Here is a 16483-nt window from a genome sequence, read left to right as displayed (position 1 = left end):
AGAAGATCCTTTAACTGAAACAGAGCAGAATCAGTGGAATGGCACTGAGAGTAAGATTCGGGTTTTTTCTGTTTTGTTTTCCCCCCAAACAACTCCTGCCTCCCGCACCTCTTCTCCAGACGTAGGTTGCAGAGCAAGTAGGAAAGTTTTGCTGGTGCTTCCTGAATTTCAGATGAAGGGAAGATTTCCCCATAGCAGCCCAGAGGAAGAAATTCCTCCTCCCGGCCAGCCTTTAGGAGAAGGTCTGTGAAGAATGTCTGACATGGAGAGAACTGAGAGGGAGAACTTTGGCTTACACCTGTGAATTTTCATTCTCAGATTCCCCAGGTCAGACAGGTCTGAACCTTCCTCAGAGGATTTCATTATGTCCAGGGTTATTTTTGTGGCTCACTTGTTAAGGAGTTTGAGAGGGAAAAGAATTACCTCCAGGAAAACCCTAGATTTCTTGTCAAGGCTCTGCTGCAAATGGTTTGAGTTGAATGGCACTTGTAAACATTTATGTCATTAGTACTTTACAGCTTTGGAAGCTATCATTCTGTAGATCTCTTCCTGAGTGGCAGCCATAAGTCCAGCCTCACAGCAAGATATGGCTGCTGCCAGTTGCCATGGAGGCAGGTGTACCATGATCACTGGAACTGGAGTCAGAGAGAGGGCAAATGTTCCCTGGAAGGGCTGTTATGGAGAGAACACCAAGAAAACAAGGAACATGGGGAGCTGGGCTGGAAGCAGTGTGGCTACATGGCGCAGGGTTTAATTACGTTCAACTTATTTGACTTAACCTACATTCAGCTTCACTCGGTGCTAATGAAACATGGTGTCAGTGTCAGAGCTGTGAGTTCTCTGCAGAGCAGCAGTTCGCAGTGTGAGCCAGGGAACTCAGTCTGAAGCTCCCCAGAGCCCTGGATTTTGCAGATGCAAACCTAGCTCAGCAATGGACCCAGTGCAAGGAGTTGGAGCTGTGCACAGACCTGGCCATGCAGGAGGACAAGAACAGCAGGAAAGTAAAACCGTTACGTTACCTTATTGGGGAAGAAGGCAGAGAGGTGTTTGCATCACTGTGAAGCTCACCACTGCCTACAGCCTCACAGCAGTCTTAGTAACTCTGGAGACCTGTTGCCTCCCCAAAGCAGAACAAAATGAATAAAACTGGGGTTTTTTGCTAGAGATCAATGCCAAGGGGAGGGGATAGACCCTGTGTTATTCACACTGGCTGCTACATGCAATTTTGAGGACTTGACAAGACTCCTTAATTTGGGACAGGATCGTCTGTGGCACTTGGGTCACCACCCATGGGAGCGGCAGCTCCAGGAAGGTAATCTCACATTAGACAGACGCTGAGACATGAGGCACGCACTGAAAATCTTAGGGAGGCACAACATGCCCAGAAGTACATGAAGTGAGACAACAGCAAAGTTGGGCAAGTGGCCATGGTTCCATACTGATAGCTGCATTTACTGTAGGAGGCAGCGTGCGCGGGTAAAGAAGTATCCCACACTAGGACAGCATTGCAAGGATTGTGGTAAATTGAACTATTTTAGCAGTGTGTGCAAGAGCAGAAGCAGCTCTCAGAAAGATTGTCAGACTTGTACATGAAGGGGATGGCACATCAGATAATGGTGATGACTTATGATTCTGTCATTGAGTCAGAGAGAATATCAGGTTCAGGCTGTTGGGACAGGAAAGCAACAAGGGACAATACCAATCTCCTGTGAATGTAACAATGTTAAATGGGGAAAGCCTTGTGCAATTTCAGTTGGATAGCGGTACCTTCTGCAATGTGACTCCTCAGGGTGAACTGGAATTAACACACAATTACAAAAAGCAGTTGCAAGCCAATAATGTACAGTGAGAGCATAATGCAGCCCAAAGGAAGATATGATCTCATAGTAACTAATGTGAAGAATAGTTGGTACCATCTACTAAAGTTTGTGTTGGAGGATAGTAAGCACAGCAGCCTCTTCTTGGTGAATACAGCCATATAACCCATGGACCTAGTCAGGGTGCAGCATCAGAATTTTATAGTTGCCATGCAGGAAGCAAAAATGGGAGTCCCACGGACAATGGAGACGATTTTAAAAGCACATGGGAATGTTTTTTCAAAGATGATGGGTGCATCAAAGGATGTGTGATTCAGAGTGGAAACTATGCGCTTATCATGAAAGAAAATTACAGTGAGACTGTGTAACTGAGTATGCAAAGAACTCAAAAGTCTGCAGAGCAGGGGTTTCAGAGCATCTGTAGAGGCCAGAACAGCTTGGGTAAGCAGCATAGTAGTAAAGAAGCCATCAAGCATATTACACATTTGCACAGACCGGAAGCCGCTGAACAGGGCATTGAAAAGACGCCATATCCACTGGCCACTGTTGATGACATCTTGCCAGAACTTTCCAGAACCAGAATCTTTACAGTCTGTGATGTGCGGAACAGGTTTTGGCGCATACATTAGAATAAAATGTCCAGTGTGCTGACAACCTTTGCAGCACCATTTGGTTGCTACAGATGGCTGAGCATGCCAGTGGGCATAAGCCCAGCACAGTAGGTGTGCCAGAAAAGACTCCCCCAAGTGCTGGAAGGATGATACCTTCACTGTAGATGAAGGGCACAACAATACAAAAACTTAATGAGACCATGACCAAAAACTACAAGCTTTTCTACAATGATGCAGGGACAAGAATATAAAACTCAACCAACAAAAAATGTTAATCAGTGTGAGGTGACAGATGTTGGACATCTGCTCACACAAAGAGCTGAAAGCAGATAAAAGCAGAGACATGCCATCTCCAGTGGATGTGAATGGGGTATTCAGCACTCAATAAGAGTGATCAATTTTTTTGTCTAAGTTCTGTCCACACCTGGCTTCAGTAGCTCAGAAGGCAGCATGTTGAGTGGGATTGGGCAAACATTTGACATGCTGAAACAAATGATAACACTTGCCCCTGTCCTTAAGTACTTCCAGCCAGGAAAGCCACTGACACTCCAGTGTGATGCATTGAAACAAGGATTGGGTGTAGCTTTTTTGCAGGAGCAGCCCGTCACTTATGCCAACACCTCTGGCTAAAGGAATGTGCGGTGAGGGGTCTGGGCATCTGTTTGTTTTCAATGTTTATATTAAAATGTTTGTAAAATAGGGAAGATGCATCATGATCAGTGGAACTGGAGTCCGGGGGGGCCCATGTTCCTTGGAGGGATTGTTATTGATGGGACACCAAGAACATAGGGAATGCAGGAATTTAAGTTGGAAGCAGCTTAGAACATGGACAGAGCAGTGCCCAGGGTTTAACAGTGTTCCAATTGTTCAGCTTAACCTGCATTCATCTTCACTCTTCGCAAATGAAACAGGAAACACCCATTTTGAAAACTGTCAGGCAGGGAAGGGCCTAACATGAAAATTCACAGCAAAGACAGAATTTCCCCTTTCTGATACTTTATTGTGAAAATTAAATTATGCAAAGGTGTAATGTTTGTGTGTTAAAACAAAATAAACCAGTGTTACTAAGCCAACCTAAATGAAAACATCTTAGGTAACAGTGTTTTAAGATTGTTTCATATATGCTATCACCCTTTTTAAAGACTATATTAAAACAATATATGTGATATATTTGCAGATTTAAAATACATTTAGTAAATATTAGCCCTAATAATGATGTAATTTCAAACAAACTTGGTAATGAAATTTCAGCAAGAGATAATTAAAAACAAGAAAATTCACATAACAAAAATGTTCAAATAATCACTGAGGACTGAAAACAAACCTGTTTTTAAAGAAACAAAAAAACAAAGAACGTTTTAGAGTATTACAAGTATTATAATAATATATTGGAGTCTAGTTTTTAGTTAATGAGTTGGGCACTTTCTGGTAGTACTGATGTCAGTTGTGTGTGTATGTTGTCTGGAAAGTAATTAAGCCAGTGGCGTTATTTATTAAGCACTGTGGAATACCCACTGTGGGCAAAATAAAGTCTTGTGTTTTTGTGGCCCCTCTGAGGGGTAATTTGGACAGCTGGTTTGCATATAGGAGTGCGCCTACAGCCCCTCTGCTTAATACAAGAGGCCCCCATGGACCCAGAGAAGGGGGCGTAGTTATTTGTTTTTTGCAGTTAATTTAATTTTAGCTAATATTTACAATTAAGACTGTGAGGGGAGGGGAGGTCTAAAAGGAAGAAGGGGCTGCTCAATAATTTTCTTACAGTGCTTCGCAAAATAAGAGGGTCTCAAAAGGTTAAACACAATTATTTTCTCCTTGTGTGGTAAATGATTGACAGTATGGTTAAGCTTGGTTTATAGATCTGTAACACCTATGCCGAGGGTAGTCAATATGAGGACTGCGGGCCAAATCCGGACCGCCAGATGCTTTTGGACAGACCCCAAAATCTTTATATTTGCTTATCATCATTATTATTTTTTTTAATTATTGTTTTTGAAGTCTGGACCTTGACTATACTTTGACCAAGAAACGTGGACCTTAACGGAAATAATTAACTACCCCTGACTTTTATGCAGTATCTTGAAATGGCTTTATACGACTATACAACAGGGAGACAAAGGAAGATATGTAACTGCATTCTAGTAATCTTTGTTGCCCCTTTTTTTAGTGACCAGGAATATGAATAGTTAGACTTTTCCCATGAGTTACATTATTTTCTGTTAAATTTTCTTCTAAAAGAAACTGAGTGAAAAAAGGGAAATTATACTAAGAAATGTTTGTTGAAACACAGAAGCAAAACAAAATAGCTGCATTCTTGAAAAAATGGTGGTTGTCCCTTCTGATAAACAGTGTTGAATGTTCATGTTCTGATAATTGATTGTTTCCCTAGAAGATTTTTCTTAGTATTGTTGTTTATTTGTAATACAGTAACAGCTATTGCCCTCAACCAAAACTCAGGCCTCATTGTACCAAAGTGTTTTATATATATATATATATATATATACACACACACACACACACACACACACACACACACACACACACACACACACACACACACACACACACACACACACACACACACACACACACACACACACACACACACACACACACACACACACACACACACACACACACACACACACACACACACACAGAGTAAGGGACAGTCCCAGTCCTAAAGAGCTTACGATACAAATAAACACTACAGACAAAGTGTGGAAGAAAGTAGGTAGTATTATCTCTATTCTGCATATAGGGAATAGAAACACAGAGAAAGTTTGCCTCAGGTCACCTGTAGGAGAACTAGGAATTGAACCCAAATCGCCTGAGTCCCAATCCAGAGCCTGAGCCATAAGACCATCTTTCCTCCTATATGAAGATTGGGAACAGTCAAAACTTCAGTCTTGGAAAAAGATGAGAAGCTGATCAATTTCAGATCAGGAGGAAAAATAGACACTCAGGTCATCATAATATTTTGTTCAGATACTAAAACAAAAGCTGGTCTTTGTGATAAATAAGCTTAGCTAACTGGTAGCAGGAAAGGATTACTAATTCCTCTCTGAATTACCAGGTGCCAAATAAAAATAGAAATCATTGAAATCATCAGCGTTACCTTGGGATAAAACTGACGTAATGTAGCAGAGAAACAGGCCCTAAATATTAATAGTTTTACCATAGAAGAGACTTATAATTTAATGTTAAATTAAATGGTTTTAAATTCTTTAATTTTTTCCATTTGTGAAATTCTGGAATTGAATGAATTTGGGACTAGATGAAAAATGAATTGCTGAAAAAATAATTGTATAGAAGATTATGGTTGCCATAATCAACCCTGTGTCTCATACATATTTTCTTCTCTTTCACTTTTTTGTGGAAACCTTTTAGGATATGAAGAAGAGGAGTTTAACTGGCCCTCATATCTTAAAACATGTAAGGCTCAAGCTGCTCCTAAATCTTTGTTTGAAAACCAGAACACAGTAAGTATTCTTCATTTGCCGCTTCTTCATTGCTTCAGAAAGTTGCTAGCTGGTTCATTTGTATCATTTCAGTGACAGGAGATTCTGGAAATCCTGTAAATAATTTTTTCCTTAAGGTTTGATAAATGATTAATCTGTATTAAAATTCACTTCTGAAATCCACATGAATTAAATCCACATTAATTAAATCCACAAAATTTAAATTTTATTTATATAAATATAAATAAATAAATAAATATTTATTTATATTTATAAATAAATAAATATTTTATTTATATAAATAAAATATTTTTATAATTATATATAAATTATGTTAAAAGAACTTTAAGGTTGCAAGATCAAGCACTCAAAAGTTAGGGAATACTAGAAGTAAGGTTATCTGTTTAACCTTAATTAAGCCCCCATATGCATATGCATTATGCTTCAGTCCTTAATTATATGAATAAACACTATTCTTTCCACAAGTCCTGTTCCTCATTCTGTGCACAGGATGAACGGTCCACCTTAAATCTGGTATTTCCTAACTTTTGAGTATTTGACTTTGCAATATTCACATTCTTTTTACATTTTTAAATGTATTTACTACGTTTTTAAAACTGAAAACACCCCAAAAATTTCATCATTTGAAATAATAATTTCTTATATAATGCTTTTTTATCAGTAGCCCTCAAACTGTTTTATAATCTCTCAATGTATTAATCCTTACAACACCCCTGTGAGGTAGGGAAAGCATTATTATCCACAGATAGGGAGCTGAGCCACAGAGAGGTTTAGTGACTTGCCCAAGGTCTCACAGGAAGTCTGTGGTGGAACAGGTAATTGAACCTGGGTCTTCACATCCTAAGCCAGTCCTCTAACCATTGGATGAGACTTCCTCTACACCTAAACTAACAGAGTAGCTGGTAGCAGTGGAAGGCTGTTAGCATCTGTGTGGATCTGCCACTAGAGGCGGATGAGATACACGCAAAAAAGGAGTGTTGAGACTCAGGAATAATTGGTTAAATTCTAGGTTCTGTAAGGAGTGTGTCTAGTGGCTATAGACCCTTCTGCCTCTGTCACCCCAGCCTCTCCCTGTCCCCATCTGCTCCTAACCCATCCCACAAGCTGCTGCTATCCCCCAGATCCTGCCTGTCCCCTCCCATCACTGACTCACTCCTGCTCCCCTCCAAACCTTCCTCCCCCAGGCCCTTCCACTACATCCCCGTTCCCTTTTCTCTTCTCCTTGTCCCCTTCCAGTCTCTCCCTGTCCCTTTCTGCTCCTATCCCACCTCAGCTCCTGTCCGTCCCCCGCTGTTATCCACCCTGGCTGCTCTGCTCTTGGCCTCAGTTCTTTGCATATTTTTCCATGAATACTCCCTACATTTTATAAGGTTTTTTATACTTTTGTGGCACTACTGGATTTAAGCCTGCTTCTCTCCTTCTCAGACTAAGACTACTGACCAAAACATGGAATAACTTTTAATTGTTATTAGGCATAAGCAACAGTTTCTCTTGGCTGGTTTTTAACCTTCCTTTTATCCAACATTTTACCCAGTTTGTCTATCCTGCCTGTATCATGAACTGGCATCATACTATTTTTATCATTTTATGGGATTAGGAGAAAGCTGTCAGAGGTAGTGTCTGTCTAAACCAAAATCTACAAATTTTGCAACATGCTCAGAAATTTTTGGTTCATAAACCATGATCTCAGAGTCTGTATCTATGTTTGAGCATCTTTCATGTAAGCTAATTGGGCTGTTGCTGCATTGTTGGCCAGCTAATTGGTAAATTTTTAAATGATGGTAATTTTTTAAATGACAATGTATGTATTGGTTGTAGACTCTGGGGAGGTTTTGGGATGTAGAGTGTTATTTACCTTTAATTTAAACTTTCTGTTTGAGTAGACAGTTATTCCATCGGGATTTCGAGTGGGAATGAAGCTTGAAGCTGTAGACAAAAAAAATCCTACATTCATCTGTGTTGCTACGGTAACAGACATGGTGGACAATCGTTTCCTGGTTCATTTTGATAACTGGGATGAGAGCTATGACTATTGGTATGATCTTTGTATTTGTTATATTTTAATAAGTCATATCAGAAATTTGTTAAGACAGTATCTTTCCCTGATACTTTTTGTACTCTGCATGTAGTCAGCACATCATCTTTTAGCAGATTTTTATAAATATATCTTCCAAACCATTTAAACATTTGTAGTAGATGTTAGGGGCCGGGTTATCAAATGTAGATGTTCAAGTTGCACATACACAACTTTCACAAGATTGTGGAAAAAGGGTATTGTAGTTGCATGTGGGAGTAAATCTGGTATAAGTAATTTCTCTTTTAATTTTGCAATGCATCTTCATGTTGGATTTTTTATTGGGAAATACGCACGTGGACATACCAATACCATCAGTGTTAGGCACACTGGTAGCCATGACTGAAACAGCAACTACATTTCATCAGGATGTTTCTAGCTCTGGCCCATATGCCCTACTAATAAAATCTGTTGAAGGGCATGATTGTCTCTTGATCTTACTGCATCACAGTTCTGTTTTGTAGTCAGAACGTCAGTCTTGTTCTTCTTTGAGTGCTTGCTCATATCAATTCCCGTTAGATGTATGCGTGCACGGCTGTCGGAAACTTTTCCCTAGCAGCTACCCGTTGGGCCGGCTGTGGAGCCCCGTGGAGTGGCACCAATATGGTGCTCCATATACAACCCTGCTGGCCCAACCCCCCTCCAGTTCCTTCTTACCGCCAGTGACGGTTGTTGGAACTGTGGTCTCTTGCTCGCAAATGCTCCACTAATCCCTAGCTCTTCTGCTTATCTTTGTCTATAGTTACCCATTGTTAGTTAATTGTTCTCTACTAGTTGTTAATTGTAGTCTTAGTGGTTGGGGGTTTTCCCGTTAGCAAGTGCCTCGCTGGGCTCCGGGCCATGCCATCCCAGGGCTTCAAACCCTGTAGCTCCTGCACCAAGCCTATTCCCATGGGCGACCCACACGACTCCTGTCTCCGGTGTCTGGGAGAAGCCCATCAGGTAGATAAATGCAAGATATGCAAGGCCTTCAAGCCTTGCACCAGAAAAGAGAGAGACATTCATTTAAAACAACTCCTCATGGAGTCTGCCCTCTGTCCAAAACAGGATCCGGCCCCAAGCGCCTCGGCGCGGAGCGCTTCTCCAGCGGTGCCATCTGTGGCACCAAAAAAGGACTCAACATGCCCTCCCAGGGGTCTTGGTGGTCTCCCGGAGCCCAGAAGTGTTCCCCTTGGCACCGCTCCCACTCGCCGGCTGCCCTCAAGAAGCAGGCCAAGGACAAGCCTCCACAGTGGTCTGATTCAGAAACCGCAACCTCGGCAGGGCATGCTGCGGAGCATGGGCCTACGGCCGACAAACCCTCTGGTCGGACTTAACCTCCACGGGCCCCTGTCTCCCCCAGGAAGCCATGTGCTCCTGGACTCCCCGCGGCTGCAGGTGGAGGAGGTCACACTACCCTCCACACCGGGCACTTTTGAGGCCACTAGGGGGCTTATCGAAATGATGGTGCCCAAGTTTCCAGCCTCGAGGCCTCCGCTACCCCGAGGCCCAGTACCTTCAAGAGGCAAACTGGCCATGTTCGGGCCATCTGCCCCTCGACCAGGATCTCCGCGTTGCTCGAAGTCTTGATGCCACTGTGAGTCCCAGGGCTGCTCTGAGTCCTGGCACCGTACACATACCCTGCACTGGTCTGACTCGTGGCACCGGTCTCACAGCCCCCACCCTTGGAGCTGTTCTCGCTCGAGGTGGTCGTCAGCTGATAGGTTGTGATCTCACTCAAGGTCCAGATCCCAGTCTGTGACCTTGCGGCACCGCTCGCATCAGCCTCGGACTGCGCTCCCCAGTCGTCGCTCGATGGACCAGCACTGCTCTACGCACTGGTACTGCTCTACGTTGCATCACAGAACCCCATCTTGGCACCTCTCCCCAGCGCGGCACCTGTCCTGTTTGCAGCACCATTCCAGGTCCTAGTGCTCCCCCACCATCCCGTTTGGGATCTCGCTTGCCTGAGGTAACCATCAGCCGCCTGCCTTGGGATCCCTTGCAAAACCCAGATCTAACCCCATCCCTGGTGGAGGCTGCACTCGGGACTCGGGAGGAGCCGGTCCCGGAGGATCCAGAGGCCACCACGGAACCAGTCCTGTCGGTGGTGTCTTCCTTGTCCTCTCCTGATGAGGTGGTGGCAGATACCTCCACGTCTGGTCTACCACCCATGGACTACAGGGCCCTGCAGGAACTCCTCCAAAGGATGGCCCTAAATATGAACCGTCAGGTGGAGGAGGTGGTGGAGGACAAGGACCCTGTGGTGGACATTCTGGCACCAGAGGGTTCCTCTAAGGTGGCCGTACCCATGCTAAAGACTATCCAGGCTATCGCCAAAACCATTTGGCATACGCCTGCCTCCATTCCCCCTATGGCCAAAGGGGCCGAACGGAAGTAATTTGTCCCTGCTAAAGGGTATGAATAACTTTTCACTCACCTCCTCCCTCCATGTTCCTTTGTTGTGAAGGCGGTGAACGAAAAATTGAGGCAGGGTCAGCAGGGGCGTGCGCCCAAATCAAGAGACGCTAAGCACCTTGATTTGTTTGGGAGAAAGGTTTATTCAACTAGCTCGTGATCCTGAGCGGGCACAGTTATAACTCATGGTCTATGGTTCAAAAGTTCAAAGAGCTTCTCCCGTCCGAGTCAAGGGCTGAACTGGAGGCCATCGCTGAGGAGGGCAGAATTGTAGCCCGGACCTCCCTTCAAGGTTCTTTGGATGGCGCGGACTCGGCAGCACGTACCCTGACGTCAGGTATCGCGATGAGATGCAATGCCTGGCTCAAATCCTCGGGTCTCCCCGCGGAATTTCAGCAAACAATTCAGGACCACCTGTTCGACAGCCAGGGTGTGTTTGCTGAGCAGACAAACTCTAGGTTGCATAGCCTGAAGGACTCCGTAACACCATGAAGTCCCTTGGCATGCATACCCCGGCAACCCAAAGGAAGCCTTTCAAACCACAGACCACCCAACAGTGGTCTTTCCCCGCTAGGCCCAGGCAGGACTTCTCCCACAGGAGGAATAGATCTAGTCAGCGTAGGCCATCGTGCCCGCCCACAGGGCCAGGGACAGTCCAAGCTCCCTCTGGGACCTAAGCTCCCCCTTTTAAGGTGCGCACGAGGTCAGATTACTAGTCCACAACCCTTCCTGAACCGACTATCCCACTTCTTCTGTGCACAGTCCCTTATTACATCGGACCGATGGGTGGTCCGCACAGTAGAGGTGGGATATTCTATCCACTTCTGCTCCTTCCCACCCTTCCATCCCCCTTGCCCGTCTCTCTTCTCTCATGAGCAACTTCTCATCCAGGAGGTTCAAACCCTCCTCGCTCTAAGAGCAGTGGAGGGAGGTGCCCCAGGAGCTCAAAGGCAAGGGTTTCTACTCCAATTACTTCCTTGTCCCCAAAGCAAAGGGAGGCCTGAGGCCAATTCTGGACCTAAGGGAACTCAACAAGTTCATCATCAGCCTGAAGTTCCACATGGTCTCCTTGAGCACAATCATTCCCTCTCTGGATCCGGGAGATTGGTACGCCGCCCTCGTTATGAAGATTGCCTATTTTCACATATCTATCACCCCATCTCATAGACGGTTTCTTCCCTTCGTGGTGAACAAAGTACATTATCAATTCACGGCTTTCCCATTCGGCCTATGCACAGCTCCCCGTGTCTTCACCAAATGTATGGCAGTTGTGGCAGCCTTTGTTCGCTGCCATCACATGCATGTCTACCCTTACCTGGATGACTGGCTCCTCCAAGGCCTCTCTGGTCAGAAGGTAGAATTGCAGGTGCAAATGGGCAGACACATTAGAACGCCTAGGCATCATTCTCAGCATCCACAAATCTGTTCTCACCCCGACTCGGAGAATAGAGTTCATCAGGGCAGTCTTAATGCCAATCAAGCGAGAGCGTTCCTCCCGGAGGTGCGGCGTCTGGCCCACTTGCAGATAATCGGCAGCCTTTGCAGTTTTCCCACCAGCATGGTGAGACAGTGCCTCAGGCTGCTGGGCCACATGGCGTCCTCCCCCTATGTGGTGCATCATGCCAGATTGTGACTCAGGCCTCGGCAAGCGTGGCTCGTGTCCATGTATCGCCCGGGCCGCGACAGTCTGGACATGGTGCTGACCGTTCCAGTAAGTTTCAGATAACTTTCAAACTTTTGGAAGCTTGTCTGGAAAAAAACACCCATCACTCATTTTACTTTACTTTATAAAAACAGTTTTATATGTTTCATCCTACTTCTTTGTACAGCTTGCTGATCAAGATGTAGATGTAGGAAAAGCAAATAAGAATGTTGTAAACTAAAACTGAACTGCATAACAACATTGTATGTCACACTGATAATAAAATTACAGTTAGTACATCCAGTGAATAATGCAGAATTTTCACACATGCTCATACTCCAGACCCCCAACATACCTCCACACATTAAAAGTTCTGCCTAGCAAAAATTTAACAAATCAGGGAAACAAGTTACTGAAATATTCTGTGTCTTAATATTGCTAGCGGTAGCTCCAGTCCTCAACTTTGTTTTTGCCAGTTTCTCAATATAAAATGTTAGTTGTGGTTAAGGATTGGTAAATAATATTAATAAGAAGTAAAAATAAGGAATTGTTGGTTACTTAAAAATAAATGGCAAAAAAGATTGTGTGTTTGAGGTATTTGGATACGATGGTGGTGGGTGCAGAACCCATATAGAAAAGAATAGAGAATACATTAAAATACTTACTGTGCACCCATGGAGGTTGTGATTTGACACAAACATGCCAAACATGCCAAACATGAACTGGAGGAGAATGAACTTACTGAAACAGTGGCAAGCAAGTATTTGGGTCAGACAGAGGTAGGCAAAGCACTTAAGTAATCATGGGTTACATCCACAGGTAATATGATATATGGAATTAGGGTTCAAATAATAGAAGGCTTAGTGATTTATTTTTGTAAAGTCTAAAAAATTTCTTTCCTCTCTTGGATAAATGAAAAACAGCTGAATGTAATTTTACCAAACTCAACAGCAGAAGAAAAAAATCAGCTCTAAAATTGTATTTTATAAGCTTAACTTTCAGCCCATATATAATTTTTTCTGAATATTTTCTGAACATACATTAATAGCTTAAAATGAAAGTGTCTCAGCTAGAATTAGTGTCACTACAACAGCACTGTAACACATTATGATAATACTTTAAATGGCCTATAAATCCCATTTAAATAATTCATTGGCATTAGTTTTTAGGAGGAAGAAAAGTGAACAAAATAGCTAGAGTTATATTTATATTCAGGAAAGTAAAATTTGCTCTGCATTCTGCAAACTTATCCATTTCCCCCCTTCTTATCTAGAAATGACAGAACATTTGTTATTTTTATGAGAACAGTAGGTGCCAGGGGTAAACTTTATCATGTCAGGATAAAGCAGCTGTAATTTTTCACTTCTGCAGCTTTATTCTTCATACTTTAAGAAATAGCAAGATAGCTTTTCTGTATTTGAAAAAGAATTCTGATTAATGAATGCAATATTCACAACTAATGCAGGTACGTAATGATTAGGGTTAAATATTTATAAAAGTTTACATGAGAGTAACAACAATCCAAGAATAGTGAGTATTTTAATGATTCAAATAACAGTTTCCCAAGTTGCAACCAGGGCTCATTGCTGTTAAGCAACTGCTGTTGGTGATCCAGTACTCTTTTTTGAATCAGTACTGAGTCAATGCCCCAGCCCTGACATGGAACATCTCTTGGGTGTGACACAAAACCAAAGTCATAAATGTGATGTAAGAGTGTTCTACCAAATGCATTAACACTGAAAGATGTCCATATGTTATCTTTAGGGCAACCAATCAATGCATATTCCTGACATTTTTGGGAGTCTGTTTCTAACATTCAGTTTGGAGATGAAAGCCACATTGTAATGATATCTGGTCATTTGCGGTTTTTGTTTTTGTTTTCTAAACCACGCTTTGGGCCTGTAAGGCAGACAGCTGTGACTCATGGAGGTGGTGGTGGTAAGAGGAAAAGGGAAAAGTTTTGAATATCCTGAATGGCTCAATAGAAGTGTTCCTAATCTACTGTGTGCTTCTGGTGATCAGCAATGAAAGGCTGGGAAGGGATGTGATCCATGAGAATTTTGTTCTCTTACAGAGTAGTCAGTAGAAGGAAAAAGTTAGAAAACAGGTGTGATTTAAAGCTGTCATCCTTAACTAATCATCTACTTTCCTGTGGATGGAATTTTCAAGCGTTGTTATGTTGGCCTAACTGCTTTCGTTGAAGTTAGTGGCGAAACTGAATTTGTAATCTAAAACTTGAGGATGTTTCCTGGTTGAACAGTCTTAGGGTTAGGATTTGTTATATATTGGTATGTTTGTTATATGAAGACTAATAATAAAAATGGCTGAGAGTTCCTGCTGGAACCTGGAGGCAGACACTGGAGATAGATAATGTTACAGCTTTTTAGACCAGCCACAAAGAGCACTCATTTCCCAGTGTGAGGCTCGAGGCCCCACTGAGCCATTCTGTTTGGCTGCCTTGTGCAGACCAGTTGACTCATGGAACGTCTGCACAGCCACTACAACTCTGCTCCCTCCTCCTCTGCCCCCTCATTGCATCTCTAGCAACAAAGAAAGCCAGAATGTAGATTTAGATTGTTCGACTGTCTCATTCCTGTGTCCTATCCTGAATGAGCTATTTGAGTGTTGGGAGCAGAATGAACACTTGGAATGGCCCTATGCAAAAGGCTCACATCCACACACTCTACACCATCTGTTACTATTTTTGTTTGGTACCCAATGGGACATACCCCTTTAAAAATAGCTCTGCCTGACTTATGATCTACTTCTGAGCTCTTCTGAGATGATCAAGTCTGCTCCATCATTGCTCGAAAAGGAGTAACTTTTTTTGAGGGGAGCACATTGGATTAAAAAGACCAAAGAATAATATAGATACAGTAAATGCTTTTAATTACCTGGAGCATTACCAGTTTTGAACATGTTTGGTATTAATATAATATTTATGGTGAAATGCTCGCACTGAAGCACTAGATGGGGCTATAAGTTGGCTTCTTTTTTGTGCGTAGCTGACTTGGCTACTGTATATCAATATGGTAGTGTCAGAAGTACAAATAGCCATTCTTACAGTGTAGTTCTATTTGCTAATTATAATGCACTGTTATGGGTGTTTATAGAAATTCCAATGTTTAACAAAATTATATCTGCTCTAGATACAATAGTATCTAAATTTAATGCTAATATGTCTGGCACAAATCCTAAATATCAAAATAAAAATGTATCCTGTGGGGAAATTGGCAGTTAATTCAGAACAGCAAGAATAATGTAACACAGTTTGCATATTTTGAAAAAAATGGGCCAGTTATAAAATAACAGTGCTATCCATACCTCCCAGTGAAGACACATTTTTATTTAATATTTTTTTCTGGAAAGAATTAACAATCATTTCGTTTCTGTCTCTTACAATCTGAATTTAATTATTGAGCTGTGGATATGCAACAGTGAAATGCAGGACAAAAATCAAAGGGAAAATGAATATGAATGATAGAAGAAATAATATTTCTTCCTCCAGAGTTGTGCCTGTAGTGCCCTGTTCTTGAGGATGCGCATGACCTGTTGTCATGAGCATATCTTCGCTTGCCCCCATATGGAAAGTTTGGATATCTCCATGTTCCCTTGTGGATCCAGATGTTTGAAAATAGTCTATAAAGGGATTCACAGTCCCAACCACCTTCAGCTCTTTCTTTAGCATGATAAATTGCTGGCAATGAAGACACCTTTCCATTTATTTACTTTTTTGTTCTGTTTAGCCACATTTTAAAATTGTTAGATTTTATAAAAATAAGAAACAACATTGTAGTTTGTTCTGTGTTCTTGTTGTTCAATTATAGATCCAATTGGCTTTCAGTGATGGTTTTGGCTCTTGTTAGTGGCTTCTTGGCTCAACATTATTTGCTGTAGGAGGGGGTATCCAGGTGCCTTTTTGGTTATGAACACTGGGACTGGCACTAGCAAAGAGACAGGTTTTACATGATATGATTGGTATGTCCTTTATAATCTTGTTCTGAACTTTAGGATTCATTATTTTGGCGTGTATGTGCCACAACTGCACTGCCTTACGAAAGATCCCATGCTTGCCACACTACGGTTCAAAAGATAGTGGATTTGCAGAGGCAGTGTACTCAAACTCAAATTACTAGTTACTAACCTTCCCATTGCTTTTGCATAGTGCTTCTGGATTAAGTGTTTTACAAAGCTGAGAGATTGGGGGGAAAAAAAATTCCCGGGTCAGATTGGCTGTGATTTGAGGGTTTTTTTTGCCATCCTCTGAAGTTGTGGTTGAGGGTCACTTGTCAGGATAATCTCTGTATATCTCACTTAGCCACTGCGAGGGCCTGAGGCACTGGTGCACCTCGGTTCCTCCTGTTCTGTGCCTGTGGCACTCAATAGTCTACTCTCTTGTGGGCTGTAATCCTTGGTCTAATTTTGGGTGGAGAGTTTAGTGTGTTGGGTGGTGTTGGTTGGCC

The 16483-nt window shown here is 42.6% G+C and overlaps 1 protein-coding gene across 10 annotated transcripts in view; it reads left to right on the top strand.

Annotated features, from left to right (window-relative positions):
- L3MBTL3 (L3MBTL histone methyl-lysine binding protein 3) overlaps nucleotides 1-16483 on the top strand; it is a 153367-nt gene that overhangs the window by 65764 nt on the left and 71120 nt on the right. For all 10 annotated transcript variants that reach the window (XM_039531841.1, XM_039531836.1, XM_039531842.1 and 7 more), the window contains 2 exons: nucleotides 5816-5907; nucleotides 7791-7942. In XM_039531841.1, coding sequence (XP_039387775.1) covers nucleotides 5816-5907; nucleotides 7791-7942 — 244 coding nt within the window. The remainder of the gene's footprint in view (nucleotides 1-5815; nucleotides 5908-7790; nucleotides 7943-16483) is intronic.

The sequence above is a fragment of the Mauremys reevesii genome, linkage group 3 (assembly GCF_016161935.1).
Source record: "Mauremys reevesii isolate NIE-2019 linkage group 3, ASM1616193v1, whole genome shotgun sequence".
NCBI classification, from domain to species: Eukaryota; Metazoa; Chordata; order Testudines; family Geoemydidae; genus Mauremys; species Mauremys reevesii.
Note: the sequence above shows the minus strand (reverse complement) of the source record. Positions and strands in the feature narration are given on the sequence as shown.